General features: G+C 37.3%; 4 protein-coding genes across 4 annotated transcripts; all 4 read left to right on the top strand.

Moving 5' to 3' along the window:
* Nucleotides 1-1,592: 1,592 nt before the first annotated feature.
* LOC145218074 (uncharacterized) lies at nt 1,593-5,367 on the top strand. Its single transcript, XM_080085468.1, has 2 exons — nt 1,593-3,615; nt 3,711-5,367. The coding sequence occupies exon 2, from the start codon at nt 3,834-3,836 to the stop codon at nt 4,593-4,595; it is 762 nt and encodes a 253-aa protein (XP_079941594.1). The 5' UTR covers nt 1,593-3,615; nt 3,711-3,833; the 3' UTR covers nt 4,596-5,367.
* A 3,594-nt stretch (nt 5,368-8,961) lies between these two features.
* Nucleotides 8,962-17,217, top strand: LOC145219404 (uncharacterized). The gene is made up of 2 exons (XM_080086771.1): nt 8,962-10,950; nt 16,094-17,217. Exons 1-2 carry the CDS (start codon nt 10,268-10,270, stop codon nt 16,872-16,874), a joined length of 1,464 nt encoding a protein of 487 aa, XP_079942897.1. The 5' UTR covers nt 8,962-10,267; the 3' UTR covers nt 16,875-17,217.
* LOC145218082 (uncharacterized) lies at nt 10,963-14,002 on the top strand. The gene has a single exon (XM_080085477.1). The coding sequence runs from the start codon at nt 13,519-13,521 to the stop codon at nt 13,924-13,926; it is 408 nt and encodes a 135-aa protein (XP_079941603.1). The 5' UTR covers nt 10,963-13,518; the 3' UTR covers nt 13,927-14,002.
* Nucleotides 17,218-17,622: 405 nt separating the features above from the next.
* Nucleotides 17,623-19,233, top strand: LOC145218075 (uncharacterized). The gene has a single exon (XM_080085469.1). It carries the CDS (start codon nt 17,810-17,812, stop codon nt 18,527-18,529), a length of 720 nt encoding a protein of 239 aa, XP_079941595.1. The 5' UTR covers nt 17,623-17,809; the 3' UTR covers nt 18,530-19,233.
* Nucleotides 19,234-19,450: the final 217 nt, after the last annotated feature.

The raw sequence follows: 19,450 nt of genomic DNA, 5'->3' as shown, positions 1-19,450 counted from the left end.
GCCAGTTTCTTCTCAAGGAGGGGCTATCTAACAAAAATCCCTATCTTATTTCAGCTCATAAGATCTTTATCTCAAATTGTTTAACTATTTTCTTTATAATAACTGAATAACTAATTCAAAAAGAGATGACGTCAAAGGATTTTGGTTGTTATGATCAACGGCTTACTGAAGGTGGAAATGTAAAACAACATATGCCGAAACACAACAGTGAGAAACTTCATCGATGTGATGTTTGTGAAAAAAATTTTGCACGAAGTGGAACTTTGGAAAGGGTTTGCTCGCATGGGAGTTTTAAAATCACACATGTTGACTTATACTAAAGAGAAACCTCATCGATGTGATGTTTGTGATAAAAGATTTACCCAAAGTGGAAAGTTGAAAATCCATATGTTGATTCACACAAAAACGAAACCCCATCGATGTGTTGTTTGCGGAAAAAGATTCAATGTAATTTCAATTTGAAAAGACACTTGTTGACTCACAATAAACAGTAAATTTACCGTGAAAATATTTGTGGAAAACACATTTTCTTACAGATTTTGGTGTCCTATTATAAACGCTGATGTTTTCAATATGTATGTTGAAAATCATATCTTGTAAAACACGTGTGAACTTTCTACGCGCATGCAGGATAATCTGTTTCACAGAAATTAGATATGTAACTTCATTCTTTCAAATATCATGCTTTCTAAAAATTGAAATAGTTGCAAACTAAAATTTGAGTTTTATCTTACATGGTTTTATTACTGTTTTGTTTTTCGTGGTTTGTCAAACTGGTGAAATTTTACATGGTTTAAACAACAATAAATTTTCTGTATGCCATTATTTTGGGTTTCCTGCAACTCACACAAACATACAACGTGATCAATCAACAGTGTTTTCAGGGGCGTATCCAGAAATTTTTTCAGGGGGGGTCCAACATTTTATTGGGAATTTCCCTAATGACGTCATTCGATCTGTTTGAAAAAAATTCCCACACAACTGCGTTAGACCGCACGAGAATGAATACGTAATTCACATGTCAAACTGCCCTCAAATTGTCCCGTTGCCTATTTCGTTTTCTAGTTCAAAGCGAGCGCTTCGTTCAAAATTGTATGCAGGCCCAATCCCTAAAGTACAAGACCAAAACCCAATCCATTCATCCATCCACCAGCTACGGCGAGATGTATAGCTTCATAATACAGTTGCAGGTTGTTCTCGTATTACACATGCAGATCTATGTTAAAGCATTTTAAAAACTTTTGGACTGCCAGCGCTATTGAAAATCTGTCCTAACAGTTGGCTAGGCCAGTTTCGAACCAACAGCATGACGCTTGTAATCCAACATGCTGGAAAAGAAAATTGTTGCACAGCTAACTGTCAGATGGTGCCAGAAGGGCAGTAGGCTTATACCTTTTGATTTGCGGATGGTTAATTGCATTAATGTTTGTTCTGTTTGCAAGCACCTAGAAAATATTATATTGCCCCAATGAATCTTTGCAAAATTGTTTAAACATAGTTTAACTTGAGCATTGGAATTGAATATAAAACTGTTGCTTCCAGGCATAATGTATCAACAAATATTTTGCTCTTACAGCGGTTTTGATTATAATATGCCGACGTTTCGATGTGCCATACAAGACACCATCATCAGGTTAATGACATAATTTAAGGAAAATGACCTTAATTTCAAGGCAAATGAACCCCGGCTGAGGATTCTCTGGTACTCCGATTTGTATACTTCTCCTCAGTAGTCTAGTGATGACGAGTAAATGACTTTTTCGTAACACACCAAGCAAAAACGTTTGAAAATTAATTTTGCATCATATAAAAACGAATAAATGTAATCAAATAGTTAACATTTGGAAAAACAACGTGTAAACTACTTGTAGGCTTGCATCACGCAATTTGAGGTGTTAACTGACACTTTGTGCAATTTCGTTTCCCTATTCAGAAAAACGCTTCGTCCCACTGTTGTGTACAACCACATGGAAAGTGTTCACACGCGTCACTGTAGATGAATGAGTGTGTAACATCACGCATAGTTGACATCTAAACTGTCATTCAAAAAGCAGTCAAAAGATACGCTGCCAAACGTTCTATTGAAAAAACGCTACATGCACCATTCCTCCCTGACTGTATGCCCTGAGTCAAACTAGTCAATTGCTTCCTGTAATACAAAAATGTGCAAACGTCGGAGGACGCAGCTGCATAACCGATTACTACTTGAACTGGAAACAGTAGCCCAGTTGAGGGATTTTCAGTAGCGAGGTAAAGCTAATGAAAAGACGAATTGATTTGTTAGAAAGATTTTTTATTGTTTATAACACACAGGTATAATATTTCACAAGCGGTTTGCTGAGGTTAAGTTGAGTGTGTAATACAACTGCAGTTTTGAATAAAGCGTAAGTTAATATTACCTGTAATATTCCACAAAAGGTAATAAAATTGGCGCAAAAGTGTTTTCAACGGTGTGTTAGTACCTGGCCAATTGAAAGGATTTTTCACATATCTTAAACTACAGGTGTAACCGTTTTAAATAATCAGTTGCCAGTCCCCAGGCCCAGTTTATAACCGAGCTTGTAATTGGACATGCTGGAAAAGGAAATTGTTGCACAGCTGACTGCCGCATTGCGCAGTCACTCGATCAGCTCAACACGTATGAGACGCAACGCGGTTAAGTTAAGTTAAAACAGTAAGCACACGCATAGTTATTACTACATTCTTCCGCAAACAACATTTGTGACCGAAAGCGTGTGAATTGAGATTCCAGTGAACACGATATTACCTAGTGCACAATAAAAAGGATAATTTGGAATGTATAGAGTGTAATTGGCAGTCTGTTACGTTTTGGTGTTGGCATTGCAAGCAAATAGTCAGGAAGTTTTAAACAGCAACTTGTTTGTCAGTTGATATTAGGAATTACGTCAGCGTTTTGGGTCACATTAGATCAGTGGTTCTTAACCTTTTTTCCTTGCTGCACCCCTTTCAAATCACCAACCAATTTTCGCACCCCCTTTCAAATCACTAACTGATTTTCGCCCCCTCTTCTATAATTGCTTAAATAGAATAGACCTAACCAACCTTAAGGATTCAGCATCCCCGCACCCCCTAGAAACAGTTCTCGCACCCCTTGGGGGTGCGTGCACCCCAGGTTAAGAACCCCTGCATTAGATCCAACAAACAAGCATGTCGCAGTAAGTAAAAAAATGGTATATTAAAATAAGAAAGACTATGTTACGTGTGTTCGAAAAAAAATGGTTGTTTGTCACGTTAGCTACACCGAGTTGCTTTACGTTAAAGTTACACGGATATAGCGCATAATTCAATACACTGTTTTATTAAAGCACTGCACAAAGCATTTTGATTTTACCAGCGCCAGTGGACTATCCGATTAGCGGTTTGGCCCAGTTTGGACCATTATAAATGACGCATGCAATCGGACACACTGGAAAAGGAAATTGTTGCACATCTGTCTGCAGCATTGCGAAGCAAGTTAATGTCAGTTATCGCCAACACTGAACACTTCCACAAACGTTTTGTTTCTTTATTTCGATGGCATACAATTTATTTTATGTGCACATTCACACTTTGCAGCATTTTGAGCACTTTGGTCTACACACTAAAGCAGTGGTGGTAAGTTTGTTCGACTAAATTTATGCAAAACAATTTTGAACATAATGTTCCATGGTTTTAAACGGATGAATCACAAAGCTAACATCTTGTTTCAGGTCATAACATAGTATTCGAAAGTCAGATAAAACTTTTCTTTATAATATCTGAACAACTATATTGACGAGATAACATCACAGGTTTTCGACTTTGAGTTAAGTGATGTTTTTGATCAGAGGTTTATGGAACGTGGAAATATGCTGACACCCACTATTAAAAAACATTATCGATGTGATGTCTGTGAAAAAACTTTTGTCCAAAGTGGAAATTTGAAAGTACATACGTTGACTCACACCAAAGAAAAACCTCATCGATGTGATGTTTGTGAAAAAGGCTTTGCTCGTGGTGGAGATTTGAAAACGCACATGTTGATTCACACTAAAAAGAAACCACATCGATGTGTTGTTTGTCAAAAGAGTTTCAGTATCAATTCAAATTTGAAAAGGCACATGTTGACGCACACTAAGAACAAACCCAGTCGATGTGATGTTTGTGAAAAAATATTTGCTGACAGTGGAAGTTTAAACAGACATATGTTGACCCACACTAAGGATAAACCCCATCGATGTGAAGTTTGTAAAAAGAAATTCAGTATCAATTCAAATTTGAAAAGACACATGTTGACGCACACTATGGATAAACCCCATCGATGTGATATTTGTGATAAACGATTTTCCCAAAGCGGAAATTTGAAAACCCACATGTTAATTCACACTAACGAGAAACCTCTTCGATGTAATGTTTGTGAAAAAAGGTTTTCTCGAAGTGGATATTTCAAAACACACATGTTGATCCACACTGGAGAGAAACCACATCGATGTGATACTTGTGACAAACGATTTACCCAAAGCGGACATTTGAAAACCCACATGTTGCTTCATACAAAACAAAAACCCATTAATATTTTGGTTGCGGAAAAAGATTTAATGTCATTTCCAGTTTGAAAAGACACTTGTTGATTCACAATTAGTGATGCACCAAACCTGCCTAAAAAGGTTCGGGCCGAAACCGAATATTTGGCCACGAGGCCGATCCTAAAATCCTGTTTTTATCGATGTCTTCAACTGAACCTTGTGTAGTTGATGCGAGTGAAGTGAATTATGACAAATCAAAATCACTTACACCATCTCGAAGCTTTACTAAACTTGCAATATTTTGCAGACAAAGTGGCTTCGTATTTAATAGATACAACAATTAGTTAATTTATGACGTTTTGTATTGGTGAAAATGCTAGTTTGGGCATTAACTCTATGCAATCAAAAACTTTGGGCATTAACTCTATGCAAAAACTAGTCACAATAAACAGTAAATTTACCGATTTGATCTTCGCAAAAATATTTCCTTCGACTGAAAAAACACCTATTTTTACAGCTTTTGTGGCCTAACAATGTAAAAAGTCATATACCACACAGAGTCCCAAAGTAAACGCAAATGATTTGAATATGTATGTGAAATCATATCTTTTGTAGCGGCAGCATGCTAATACCCGCCGTTTTGTTTTGTTTTTTTCACAAAGAAAGCACAGCCGCATACATGCAACTTAATACTGAACCGTGTTTGTGAAACATCAAACATACTATTAAATATCTAAAATAGATTTTGAATTGTTATATACTTTTGAGCCAATTGCTGTATTCTCTTTACTACGATTTCTATTTAAATACTTCTTAAAATGTTTCTGTCGCTTATAACCAAATAAACCAACAATGTAGTCAACGGATTACACAAGTGGTGATTTCTGGTATTTATCTCCAAGAAATTTTGAGGCAGCAATTTGAACTATAAACTTAGTAAAGCTCATAGCGCAAACCTATTGCGTTGTTAATACGTGAGTGTAAGAGTAGCATTCGCAGTACCGTGAAGAACCCACGCGACCTCGAACTACACTTTTAAAACACATGTGAACTCTTTATGTACATAATCTTTTTGACAACAATTGTATATTTAATTTCCTTTCAGCAAAGGTTTCTAAATATGAGCTATTTGCAAACAAAAATATATTTTACTTGTTTTAATAAGAGCCCATCGGTAAAGCAAATGATCATGTTTTTGTAATAGTTTCTGTTGTTCGTAGTTTGTTGAACCGGTGAAATGTTACTTGTTTAAACCCAATAAATTTACTGTATGCCGTTACTTTTGGTTTTCATGCCACTCATACAAACGGACAACATGCATTTATATTAATATTATTCATATGGCGACACTTTACCATATGAACTTGGTTGGTGAACGGCTGATTGTCTGGCTAATACGTGTGCCATGCTACAACTATAACGTAGTCAAACACTTGGAGAAAAACAGAACATCACCTTCTACAAATCGTTAGTAAAACCACTTAAGTTTTTAAAATAAAGATTAAACGGTGTAAGGTGGGGCAAATATTCAAACATTAATCATCACCCAATGCAGAAACAACATGGTCTTGTTCCCTTTTCGAAAAAATATTAAATTGACGAAATCAAAATCTGACCGAAATGGCCAAATTACACAATGCTAGCATTGCTAGGTGGTATAACCTTACCTTGCGACCCTTCCCTTCTCACAGTGATATTTTACGCGTCCCTTAGTTTGCCAAATGAAATGTTTGACGTCATTTTCGCTCGTAATAACTGTTGATGGCCACAAATCACCAAAACTGTATTGTTATATAGTTTCGATCCAATACAGCTTTGTATCAATCTAATTTAAATAATATATTGTTAGCAAACATGATTTTGCACATTGGTAATCGTACAAGATTATACTTGATGTTATTGTTCAGATTAGTTGCATGCTTACCATACACAGTTATGTTTTTATAGCAAGCAGTCCCCAGTGCTGGGGAAAATGCACAAACTTGTCAAACACAACATGTAATTTAATCATAACAATGTCATAAATAATCATATTAGGGCAAATAGAGCATTTACTTTTGCCAACAAACTATGAACCACAGGAGTAAGCTACTTGACAAGCAGAAAAACGAGCGGTAGGCGAATTCTCGCTCATTTCTGTGTGATTTAAGCTCCCGAAATCTGTTAAGCCCAAAAGAAGACAGAAAATATAAAACAAATAAACTTTTTGTAGGTCTGTGTGCAACGTTTTTACGTTATGAGGACCCTTTTCGATACTGTTATCTAATTTACATACTGCACAAAACTGTCTAAATTAGGAGCTGGTTGCAGCTCTTTTTAAATCAGTAATATGAAACGACGACCCAACCAAAAAATGATTTTTACGCTATATTAGCTTGCAACTATAACGGAATTCGGCAATAAAACGTTGAGACTGGAAAATGCTAAAGTGTAGAATCTTTACGCTTTTGACACAATGCTTTTAAGGGAGTAATTTGTATAAACGAGCTAAATTGACCTGTGTAAGACGGTAAATATAAGACGGTAAATTGACCTGTGTAATGTTAAAACCAAAATGCTATGCGTCATAGATGTCACGCAGTCAAAATTTCCGTATCCGTTTGTTATATTGTTGTTGAAAAATAAAGTCTAGTTTGAACTGAAATCAACCTACAGTAGCAGTTTTCCGGTGATGAGTTGACAGTACGATAGTAAACGGTTCGACGTTCATTTTGCAAAGTTTCTTCACCAACTGGATGCTATACTGACAGCTTGTTTTAGTATTTAATTGTGTGACGGTTTTACTATTCCATAGTTTTTATAACAGTCTTGTATTCGCTTAGAGCAGTGGTTCTTAACCTTTATTCCTTGTTGCACCCCTTTCAAATCACCAACCAATTTTTGCACCCCCTTTGCAACAAGGAATAAAGGTTAAGAACCCCTGGCTTAGAGGAACTGAAGATGCCAAAACGTTTTGGTAAAATATATATTCCGTAAAAATATTGCATAAGTACTGACCTTAAAGGTAGACAACTAAAACACACCGTATATCTGACTCCTTGTATAAACAAACTAATGCTGCTTAACTAAACCTAAAGGACGCAAAACTTAATTAACGTTCCGACATTATATTTCAATAAACCATGCCAAAAGAGCGCCAATTGCGGCTAAACACGCAACACAAAAGTCACAACGCCAACGCGTGAGCTACACCCAAGCAAGCTACTGAATGTTGTTATGCAAGCGAAGTTGTAAAAACGTACGCCCGAGAAGGTTAACTAAGTTCTAAACCGCAATTATTCTTTTGGTTGATTTTAAAAACGTCATGTGTAACATGGCCGTAAGCCAAGTAATACGTGGGTTACCATTAACACGTTAAAAGCGATACAACAAAAGCCTTAAGCCAGTTTATGACCAGCGTGGTGATTAGAAAACAGGTTTAAACAGGTTTAATAGCCGGTCAAGCTTTTGTGTAGAAAAAAGGTGAGGTTTGACCGAGTTTGACCAGGACAATATGACACGACAATTATACGAATTAAAATGTTTTGAATTAAAAAGTCCAAAGTCCGATATGTTTTAAATGAAAAGTCCAAGGTCCGATACACATACAACGGGTTTGGATCATATTGTTCTTCTGTTGAATCTCATTGGAATCCATGTATAGTTTACAATACTGCAACGGACATATTACAGACAGACATTTGTAACGATAGTATGACATTTTGACTGACTTCAGGAAACTTGAAAACACACATGTTCACCCACACTAAACAGAAACCTGATCGATGTGTCGTTTGTGAAAACAAATTTAATGTCATTTCAAGTTTGAAAAGAAACAATTTTGCAGAAATAAAAATGAAATTAATATGATGAAATGGACAAGTTACGGAAAAAAAAGTCCAAACCACAGCCCTCACATGCAAAAGCTCAGACACCAAAACTACCTTTGTTACAACAAAAAGGTGGATCGTTACTTTCGCACTAACAAATTACACACTCTAGCACCTTGTGTTCAGAAATTTCAGTGTATTTTTTCCCGTTCAGTTCCCGTCCTGTTCAAATTTCCCGTTCAGTTTATGTTGGTTGTTATTCTGTTTACGTACGTCACACGGGTTGAATCGTTATAAAAAAATTGCATTTTTATTATTATTACATCTCGATGTTCTTTTTCGCATGAAGAACGTTATTAGATTATATAAACAAAAATTTCAGTGGCGTCACAATGACCTTTATGCGAGTAACAGTGGTAAAACACACATAATACGCGGTGGTAAAAAAAACGTAGTCTGCACCAATGGTCGAGTGATAACACCTAGCTCAATGGTGCAAAAGCGACGGATTATTTATCGTCCGTTTTAACGTTCATCGTGTTGGTGTGAGATTGTATGTTCAACAAGTGCTAATGCCGATTTTTTTGCATCTTTCTTGGCAACATTTCTTTTGTGTTATTTTCGGAGCGTATTCAAAGACCTCACCGTCTCGCCGCGAAATCTCATTGCACTCTCCACAAGATATTGCGTTTAGCATGCCCCTTGTCGCGTTTTTATCTATGGTTGTGACAGCATCTGACGTAGGGTGTTGACTGGCTTAATCCGTACCAAGACCCCAAAATCGGTCAACATGCGACGTATTACATCCGTTAACAAGGAAGGTAAGGCAAAGTGACAAAAGTACGCTGTTTGGACTGAATCTGTTTCCGTGCAATCGTGTTTTATTCGGTCACTGATAATCCAGTTCGGGTAGCCGTTTAACCGCAGGGCCTCGTATACCCTTCGCAATTCAGCTTTACTGTCCATAATTACACCATTGACTTTTCTGCTGCCAATGTGTTGGCGAGGGAAACTGATTTCCACTAGCGAGGTTTCCTGGAGTCGTAGAACTTACACCAACACGATAAACGTTAAAAAGGACGTTCTAATGACGATGATAACTTATCGGTCGCTTTTGCACCTTTGAGCTAGGACCATTGATGCGCACTGCGTTTTTTTACCACCGCATTTTGTGTTTGTTTTAAAGCCCTTGTTGCCATATAACAACTTTTAGTTGATAATTTATGTCATTGCCCTGATGAAGGTGACTCGTATGGGACATCGATACGTCGGCATTATATTATAAAAACTCCTGGAGGAGATAAAAATTTGTTAATGTGTTGTATGTTTCACCTTAGCACGCATGTTGTTGGAATTTTTTAGTATGGTGTAAATATATTTATGCTTCTACCTTCCGAAGGTGACAAATTTGTGTCAAAGATTTTAACGAAAGCCAATTTGCTACGTCTTTTTGGTGTTCCTTCATGCGCCCGTGCAATGACCTGCCTGACACGTTGATATACAAAGGCTTTGGTTTAACGGGTGGCGGGACAACTGTAGGTGCCTGAATGTGCTGGTTTGTTTGTAGACAAAAACAAGACTATTTTATTCCTGTATACAAAACTTTCGACACCCTTGAATGGTACAGCGCATCACAAACCAACCAGTATTACAAGGTACCTACAGTTCAAGATGAATATAAAAACAGATGTTCTAATGCCGATTAGGTATCAGTCGAAATTACAACACTTATCTACGAGTTATTGTCTTCGTTTTCTCTCCAAGTGTGCTAACGCCTATGTTGGGTAGCTGACATTACCCTGATGTGGCCTGTATATGACGTAGAAACGTCCGACGACATATACAGGCTACATCAGCAATAAAATTCTACCTTGTTTCAGCTCATAACATATTCATCGCAAATCAGTTCAACCATTTTCTGTATCATACCCTGAATAACTAATTTTAAGAAAGATGACATCAAAGGATTTTGGCTGTGATCAAAGGTTTCTTGAAGGTGGAAATGTAAAACGGCATATGCTGAAACACAGCATTGAAAAACTTCATCGATGTGATGTTTGTAAAAAAGCATTTGCCCAAAGTTGGATTTTAAAACAACACATGTTGACCCACACCAAAGAAAGATCTTATCAGTGTACTGTTTGTGGAAAGACATTCACTCTGCTTGGAGTATTAAAAAAACATATGGTGACACACACCAATGAAAGACCTCACCGATGTGACGTTTGTGAAAAAGAGTTTGCTCGTAAAGGTGATTTGAAAGAGCACATGCTGACACACACCAATAAAAAACCTCACCGATGTGATCTTTGTGATACACGATTTACACAGAGTGGAAGTTTAAAAAGACACTTGTTGACTCACACTAAAGAGAAACCTCATGGATGTTTTGTTTGTAAGAAACGGTTTGCCCGTGGTAGTGATTTAAAGACACACATGTTGATTCACACTGACGAGAAATCTCATCGATGTGATGTTTGTGAGAAACGGTTTGCTCGTGGTGTAGATTTGAAAAGGCATATGTTGACTCACACTAAAGAAAAACCTTATCAATGTGATGTTTGTAAGAAACGGTTTGCTCGTGGTAATACTTTGAAATCACACATATTGATTCACACTAAGGAGAACTCTCATCGATAAGATGTTTGTGTTAAAAACTTTGCCTGTAGTGGAGATTGAAATTTAACATGTTGACTCACTCTAAACCACTAATGAGAAGCCCCATTGATGTATTACGATTTGTTGTCATTTAATGTTGAACCGACACTTATTGACTCGCAATAGGCAGTGACTTTACCGATATGATGTTAGTGAAAGGACATGTTTTGGCTGAAATATAACCGTTTTCTCCGACTTTTATTTCTACCAATGTGAATAAAACATGTATCACACCGGGTAACAATAAAAACGGTTACGTTTTGTACAGTTAACGCTGTTCACCGAACCATTCAAATCCACTGTAAATTTTGTGAACAATTAGGTGCCAGTCATTGGGATGTTATGAGATACATCCTATTGCTGTACAAATTGATATGTTTAAAATCATATCATCCGCAGCGAAATTTAAATCTCGTAAATGTTGCACAGCGAACCTTTTAGCAAACTAGCCATCAAAATTGACGTGCATCGTGTTGTTTGACGAGGTAATAAAATACGCAAATTTACGACAGTTTAAACAACAATGTTTGATATTGTTCACTTTGTGTTTGAGTTTTACCATGTTGGTCGCGGGTGCAATGGATGAATATTCAGAAGTCAGTCAAAGTATTAGCCAGGTTTCATATCCAATTGTATTGTAAGATAACAGTTGCAAAAGCTGTGTTGGATTAATCTTAAAAAAAGTTGTTGCGATACAAATAGTTGAAGACAAGTAGCTGACAAAAAGACAGGGTTGCAAGACTGTCCTTGTTTCTGAGATTTCTCCTCTTTTGAAGGGTAATGTTTCAGAAATGGCGTTTCAAACCCACTCACCACACATTTCCCTAAATCACGTTTTTATTGTATTGAGGTTTATTGTGACATGATAGCTGCTGGTGGTGGATGCATTCTCGCGGCCACATTTAACGATAATGATTTAGGTTTAGATGAAAGTTATAGTGATTTGTGGTTTGTTATGTCGCCAAACAACAACGATAATGTTATGGGTGAAAAAGAATATTTTATCCACCAGAAAATTGTTCTTACGTGTTTCCTCAATTCCAGATGAAAATTGGATGAACCCAATACATTTGGGACATTCGATACTTGCACAAGATCAGATTTCAAATGTCAAGCTTATTATGAATTCCAGGCAAATATTTCGTGATATTATGGCTTGTATTTATTAAGAAAATGTTATTTATCAGGGAAAAGATATAATGTTACGTCATGCTCCAAATCAAACACCACTGGAGACCAGCAGACAGCAAGAGTAATTTGCAATACCAATCAGTGAACGGATTTGTGCAAATACATGGAGGAAATTTGCATTAAATATTTAACACTCGATATCAGCTAAAACTAGAAAATGGTATGACAAACACTTGACAAAGTTTTTTTGCTAATAATTTTATCCAATAAATTATTGAATATTGTCCGTAAACTATCGAATAGCGCTTGTCGCGTTTTTCACTGCTTTTACTTATTTTATGTGCTGCTTTATTTTGCATTTATTGATTTGATAATGACACTTGTTGATTTCGAAACCTTTTGTTTTACACTAATATACTGCCTTGCTTGTTTCTGGGTTAGGATTTTTAAAAACCGTAAATTATATGCGTCACTAGTATTGCAAGTTTAAATGTAATGGTATGTTTATGATCAGCGAATGGTTCAAACTTTTTCGTGTAGTTTTATTTAAAGTTGTTTGGCAATGAACCACTGTTCTTTTAGTTTTTTGTCCCGTTGTGAAATCGATGTTGAATCGACTTTATGCAAAAGAATCAGAAATTCAGCGCGTTCTTGTTGGTTTTATATGACACCTGCCCAACCTCGTAGGAAATGCAAAAAAAATAAACTAAATTGTTATGTAAAATTGCCAATGATCTGGATTCTAGACGATAGTAAAAAGCATAAATCTTTCTAATGTATTTGTACGTTATTATTCATGTAGCTACGCCTTGCCACATGGAGATATTTAATATGTCGGACGGGCTTTGATTTACATGTAAGTATGCCATGATCGCTTGATGGTTTGTTGCAGCTATAATGTAGTCAGACCCGTGGATTGTGGATTAAACAGATCCGTGGATTGTGCTATATAGCAACTTTGCGTTTTCACTTCATGTCATTACCCTAATCATGGTGTCTAGTAAACGACATCGAATCGTGGGCATTATACAATAAAAACTGCTGGAAGAGCCAATAATGTGTAAATCCTAACATGTTGTTTCAGTGAATATAGTGTTACTACCAGGCATATTTCAAACACGTTTCTTTACACATCCGGCCTCATCAAGATAATGTCAGTTATCCAACGCGGTCTTTAGCACCCCGAGATTAAACACCAGAAAGACATTGGCGCAAAAACGTAGATAAAGTTCCAAGCGACTGATAGCTAATTAACTTTGCAGACAGCGCGTATATGACGATGAAACGTCGGATCAATTGTTTACATTTGTTAGATGAACAAAAAAGTCTATCTTGTTTCATCTCAAAACACATAAGTCGTAAAACAGCACAAACATTTTTTATTTATACAACCTGAATAACTGATTTAAAGGGAGATGACATCAACGGATTTCGGCGTGGATCAAGCTGATATTTGTGATCAAAGGTTTTTGGAAGGTGGAAAAGTAAAACGACATATGCTGAAACACAGCATTGAGAAACTTAAGCGATGTCATGTTTGTGATAAAAGATTTACCCAAAGTGGAATTTTGAAAAGACACATGTTGATTCACACTAAAGAGAGACCATATCGATGTGACATTTGTGAAAAAGGGTTTGCTCGCATGGAAGTTTTAAAATCGCACATGTTGATTCACACTAAAGACAAACCTCATCGATGTCATGTTTGTGATAAAAGATTTACCCAAAGTGGAATTTTGAAAAGACACATGTTGATTCACACTAAAGAAAGACCATATCGATGTGATACTTGTGATAAAGATTTACCGAACGTGGAAGTTTGAAAATCCACATGTTGACTCACACCAAATGGAAAGCTCATCGGTGTGTTGTTTGTGAAAAAGGGTTTGCTCGTATGGGATGTCTAAAAAGACACATGTTGACCCACACTAAAGAGAAACCACATCGATATGATGTTTGTGGAAAGAGTTTCAGTGACATTTCAAATTTGAAAAGACACATGTTGACTCACAACAAAAGGTAACTTTATCTGTGTGAAGGTTAGCTGAAATTGCTTTTTTTGTATGAATTTTGTTTCTAAACAGTTTTTGAAAAACATGTACCACACAAAGTAACAATAAAAACGGTGATTCTGTGTACATTTAACGTTGTTCACCAAATCATTTAAATCTACTGTAGTTTAAGTTCGGCGCCAGTCGATGGAATATTCGACTCCTTTACATTAGTAATTTCTTCAAAATATTGCAAAAAACACTTTGATCCGATTACGCTATGTTTTACTTGATGAACTCGGTTGAAAATGTTTTGTTAAAATCAATAACGACGAAATATTACCTTGTTTATTTTTACGAGTTTGTTTACACATGGGGGTAAGCTTCAGCATTGTGTATGTTTTCGTTTAATATTGTTTTGAATTTCAATTGGGCGAAAAAGTGATATTTTACTTGTATTGAACAACAATAAACACGTTGATGTACGTTACCTTTGGTTTAGGATTTGTAACACGTTGAGTCAGCAGGTCGCAGTCATTTAAAGTATTATATATAGATATATATATGAGTTATGTTAAATTTTATATCGTATGATGATGATTCAGTGGTTATGAAAATATTGAAAGTGTTGAGTGTTTAATAGTTTAATCAAATCAACTCTATAAAAAAATTGTTGCACAGTTTGCAAGCCGGGGCATTGTTCAGAAAACATTACAATGCTCCAACAAATCTGTATGTTACGTTTGCAAACTTTCGGTGAACAGACCACACAATCGGTAAACATGCGACGGATTATATTCGTTAACTTAGGAAGGTAAGGCAAAGTAACAAAAGCACGCTCTTTGGGCTGAATCTTTTTCCGTGCAACCTTAGTTTTTCGGTCACTGATAATGCAGTTCGGGCAGCCGTTAACCGCAGGGCCTCGTGTACCCTTCGCAATTCAGTTTTACTGCCCATAACATGCTACCGTCCATAATTACACTATTAACTTTTCTGGTGCCAAGGTATTGACGACGGAAACAGATTTTCACAAGCGGTTTCCTGGAGTCGTGGAACATTCTCACACCAACACAATACACGTTAAAACGGACGTTCTAATGCCGATAACTTATCGGTCGCTTTTGCACCATTGAGGTAGGTGTTATCACTCGGCCACTGCCTTTTTTTATCAGCTCATTTGGTGTTTGTTTTATCGCCCTTGTTGCTATATAACAACTTTTAGTAGGTAATTTATGACATTGCCCTGATGAAGGTGACTCGTAAGGGATATCAGTATCATAAAAACTTCTGGATAAGCTAAAAAATTGTTGTGTAGTATGTTTTACCTTGGCACGCATGTTGTTGGAAATTATTAGTATGATGTAAATATATTTGTGCTTCTACGTTCCGAAACGAAAAAAAAAGATTTCAACGAAACCCATTTTGCTACTTCTTTTTGGTGTTCCTTCAGGCGCCCGTTCACTGATCTGTCCGGCACTTTGATATACAAAGGCTTTGGTTTAAACCGTGGTAGGACTTCAACCGTAGGTACCTGGATGTGCTGGTTAGTTTCTAGACAAAAACGAGCATATTTTATTCTTGGATACAGAAATTTCGACACTCCTGGACGGCACACTTTTGTTAAGCGTGAATCACAAACGAACCAGTATTACAAGGTACCTACAGTTCAAAATGAGTATAAAAACAGATGTTCTAATGCCGATTAGCTATAGGTCGCATTTACAACGCTTAACTAGGAATTTTATCCACGTTTTATCAACGTATTATCGCCGTTTTCGCGCCAGTGTCTTTTTTTGTTTACTCACGGGGTGCTATAAGAACGACTGTTTGGGTAGCTTACGTTACCCTGGAGTAGAACCCCGTATAAGTGGTCGAAACACCGAATTACTTGTTCACATTTGCCCGGCAAAAGAAAAGTCTTTCTTTTTTCAGCTTCTAACGTATCAATCGTAGATCAGCATAACGGTTTTTTTATAACACCTGAATCAGTAATTTAAAGAGAGATGGCATCAACGGATTTGGGCGTGGATCAAGCTGATATTTGTGATCAGAGGTTTTTGGAAGGTGGAAATATAAAACGACATATGCTGAAACACAGCATTGAGGAACTTCAGCGATGTGATGTTTGTGAAAAAACTTTTACCCAGAGTTCGACTTTAAAAAGACACATGTTGACTCACACCAAAGAAAAACCTTATCAGTGTAATGTTTGTGGAAAGACATTTATTCGGCTTGGAATATTGAAACAACACATGGTGACACACACCAATGAGAAACCTCATCGGTGTGACGTTTGTGAAAAAAGGTTTGCGCGTAAAGATGTTTTGAAAAAACACATGTTGGTTCACATAGATGAGAAGCCTTATCGATGTGATCTTTGTGATACACGATTTACACAGAGTGGAAATTTAAAAAGACACTTGTTGACTCACACTAACGAAAAACCTTATCGATGTGTTGTTTGTGAAAAGAGATTCAGGATTAATTCAAATTTGAAAACACACATGTTGACCCACACTAAAGAGAAACCTTTTCGATGTGATGTTTGTGAAAAAGGGTTTGCTCGTAGTGGAGATTTGAAACAACACATGTTGATTCACACCAATGAGAGACGATATCGATGTGATACTTGTGGTAAAAAATTCACTCAACATGGAAATTTGAAGACACACATGTTGATTCACACTAAAAAGAAACCTCATCGATGCGATGTTTGTTACAAAACATTTACCCACTCTGGAAATTTGAAAAGACACATGTTGACTCACCAGAAAATGTAACTTTACCGGTGTGATGTTCATTAAAATGTTTGTTTGGGCTAAAACATTGCCTTTTTGTGCGGATTTTGTTTCCTAACAAGAAACATGTATCTCACAGAGCAACAATAATAAAGGTCACCCTATGTACAGTTAACGTTGTTCACCAAACCATTCAAATCTTGCATAAATTATGTGGGAAATTTGGCAGCTGTCAATGAAATATCCGATTGCTTTAAATTAGGAATGCCTTTACAATATTACAAAAAAAATTCTCGTTTGGTGCTGTTTTGTATTTTCAGTGGTCGTATTTCAAAATGACTTTTTACTGGGATTGAACAACAATAAACAAGTTGTACATAATGTACATTACTTTCAAAAATTTTAAAATATTATAGGCGTTGAATGTTTAACAGTTTAAACCAATTAACTCTAGTTTGACATTGGGTAAAATGTTTAAACAGACAAACCTAAATAGAAAATTCAAGATTAAATTGAAACACATTTAGTATCAGAAAATTCTGGGATGAACAGTGAGAAGCTATTAGCACATAGTCTCCAATAAAGCAAGTTCTTGTCGCTTCATACGCCTTCGGTTTATGGCAATTTAAAGAATCGGTATGAGGTGTTGACTACTTTCTGTTCAATTCTGAGCGTTTTTGTTGGTTTTTATGGAACCTGCCCAGGCTCGTAAAAAAACGTTAAAATAATAAAATTATTATGTGAAATTAGTGATGGTCTGGACTGTAGTATAAATATACTGTGGCGACAACTGGGTGTTTTCCCCAACTGCGTTAACCAGTCATGCGTAACCGAACCGCACAATACGTCACGTGCCTTTTTCTATTTGCAACGTGTTTTGTCTCGCCCTTTCTGTCTTGTGTCATTCGATATTTGAACTCGCGCAAATAAACAGCGCTACAGTGGTGACCCCGTAACCTGAGAACGAATTTCTCAGGATGGAAGAGCATGCAGTGTCTTTAAAGTTGCCGACATTTTGGACCGCGCAACCGCGTGTTTGGTTTAATCAAGCAGAAGCACAGTTTGCTTTGCGGAAGATAATTGACGATAAAACAAAGTTTTATTATGTGGTTTCTGCATTGGATCAAAACGCAGCACAACGTCTAATTGATTTGTTGGAACATCCGCCTGCAGAAGAAAAATATGAAGCGCTTAAGCAGCAACTGTTGGACACATATTCTCTTTCAAAGCAAGAGAGAGCCGCTCGTCTTTTAAATTTGCCTGATTTAGGAGACCGAAAACCTTCAGCCCTAATGGATGAAATGCTGGCTTTATTAGGCGATCACAAGCCGTGTTTCCTTTTTGAGCATCTATTTTTACAACAAATGCCAGAAGACATCAGAATTATTTTGGCAAAAGAGAACATCGACGACCTTCGAAGTTTCGCCAAGAGAGCAGATGTTTTATGGCAAGCAAGGCGCGACCCAAATTTTATTGTTTCAAAAGTGCAGAGTCAAAGCAACAAGTCTGCTTTTGATCCGCGTGGAGACGGCCTTTGTTTTTTTCATCAGCGCTTTGGGCCCAAGGCACGTCGTTGCCGCCGACCATGTATTTGTCAGGGAAACGAGCCAGCCGGCCGCCCAGATTGGCTGCGACGGCCGGCAGGCAAAACCGACTCTTTTTCGTGTCAGACTGCAACACAGGAGCCAACTTCTTAATCGACAGTGGTGCTGAAGTAAGTGTGCTACCTGCAACTGGACGGGATCGTCGCTCAAACAGACCTGGTGTTTCACTTAAAGCAGCCAATGGAACTGTTATACGTACGTACGGCTTCAAAGTTTTAACTTTGCATCTTTCCATTGGTAGATTTGCTTGGAAATTTGTAATAGCCGATGTATCTCGGCCCCTGCTGGGCATCGATTTTTTGCATGCAAATGGGTTGCTTGTGGACTTCAAGCGCCATCGACTGTGGCATGCGAATTCTGCAGATAATGTGAATTCTTCTAAGACAGCGAATTCACCGCGTGACATAATGTCTTTTGCAGCACAACCAACTTACACCAAACTACTTTCAGAATTCCCCAATCTGACCAAAAGTAGCTTTTCTGACTCACAACCCAAGCATCAGGTAGAGCACTTTATTATCACACATGGGCCGCCAGTCCATGCTAGGGCAAGGCGTCTGCCCCCTGAAAAATTGAAGATTGCCAAACAGGAATTTCAACATTTGCTTGACCTAGGAATCGTGCGGCGTTCTTCGAGTCCCTGGTCATCGCCTTTACACATGGTGCCCAAAGCATCCGGCGGTTGGAGGCCCTGTGGTGACTACAGGCGTTTGAACGCGATCACTGAAGCGGATCCATATTCTATTCCCCACATCCAGGACTTTTCTGCGCATTTAACAGGTGCCACAATTTTTTCAAAAATAGAGTGTTATAAGCAGTACCACATGTCAGTAGTACCAAATAAGTGGTACTGGTACTAGGAGAATAGGAGAAAGGAGAAAGAGGAAGTATATAAGGTAAGTAAAATTAATATGTTGATCATTATGCCGCTGCGCTCGACTAAGAAGGTCGCAACTGGTGGTATAACAATACCTGGACATCCACATTGTGGGCCGGGAAATAGTATAGGAGAAG

Source organism: Phallusia mammillata, chromosome 3 (genome assembly GCF_965637545.1).
Source record: "Phallusia mammillata chromosome 3, kaPhaMamm4.hap1.1, whole genome shotgun sequence".
Taxonomy (NCBI): Eukaryota; Metazoa; Chordata; class Ascidiacea; order Phlebobranchia; family Ascidiidae; genus Phallusia; species Phallusia mammillata.
This window is presented reverse-complemented; position numbering and strand designations above follow the sequence as displayed.

Coding starts and splice junctions, on each gene's coding strand:
- LOC145218074 (XM_080085468.1), top strand. CDS start 3,834: ATGGAACGTGGAAATATGCTGACACCCACTATTAAAAAACATTATCGA.
- LOC145219404 (XM_080086771.1), top strand. CDS start 10,268: ATGACATCAAAGGATTTTGGCTGTGATCAAAGGTTTCTTGAAGGTGGA. Junction 10,951..16,093: donor ACTAAGGAGAACTCTCATCG/ATAAGATGTTTG, acceptor AGTAATTTAAAG/AGAGATGGCATCAACGGATT.
- LOC145218082 (XM_080085477.1), top strand. CDS start 13,519: ATGACATCAACGGATTTCGGCGTGGATCAAGCTGATATTTGTGATCAA.
- LOC145218075 (XM_080085469.1), top strand. CDS start 17,810: ATGGAAGAGCATGCAGTGTCTTTAAAGTTGCCGACATTTTGGACCGCG.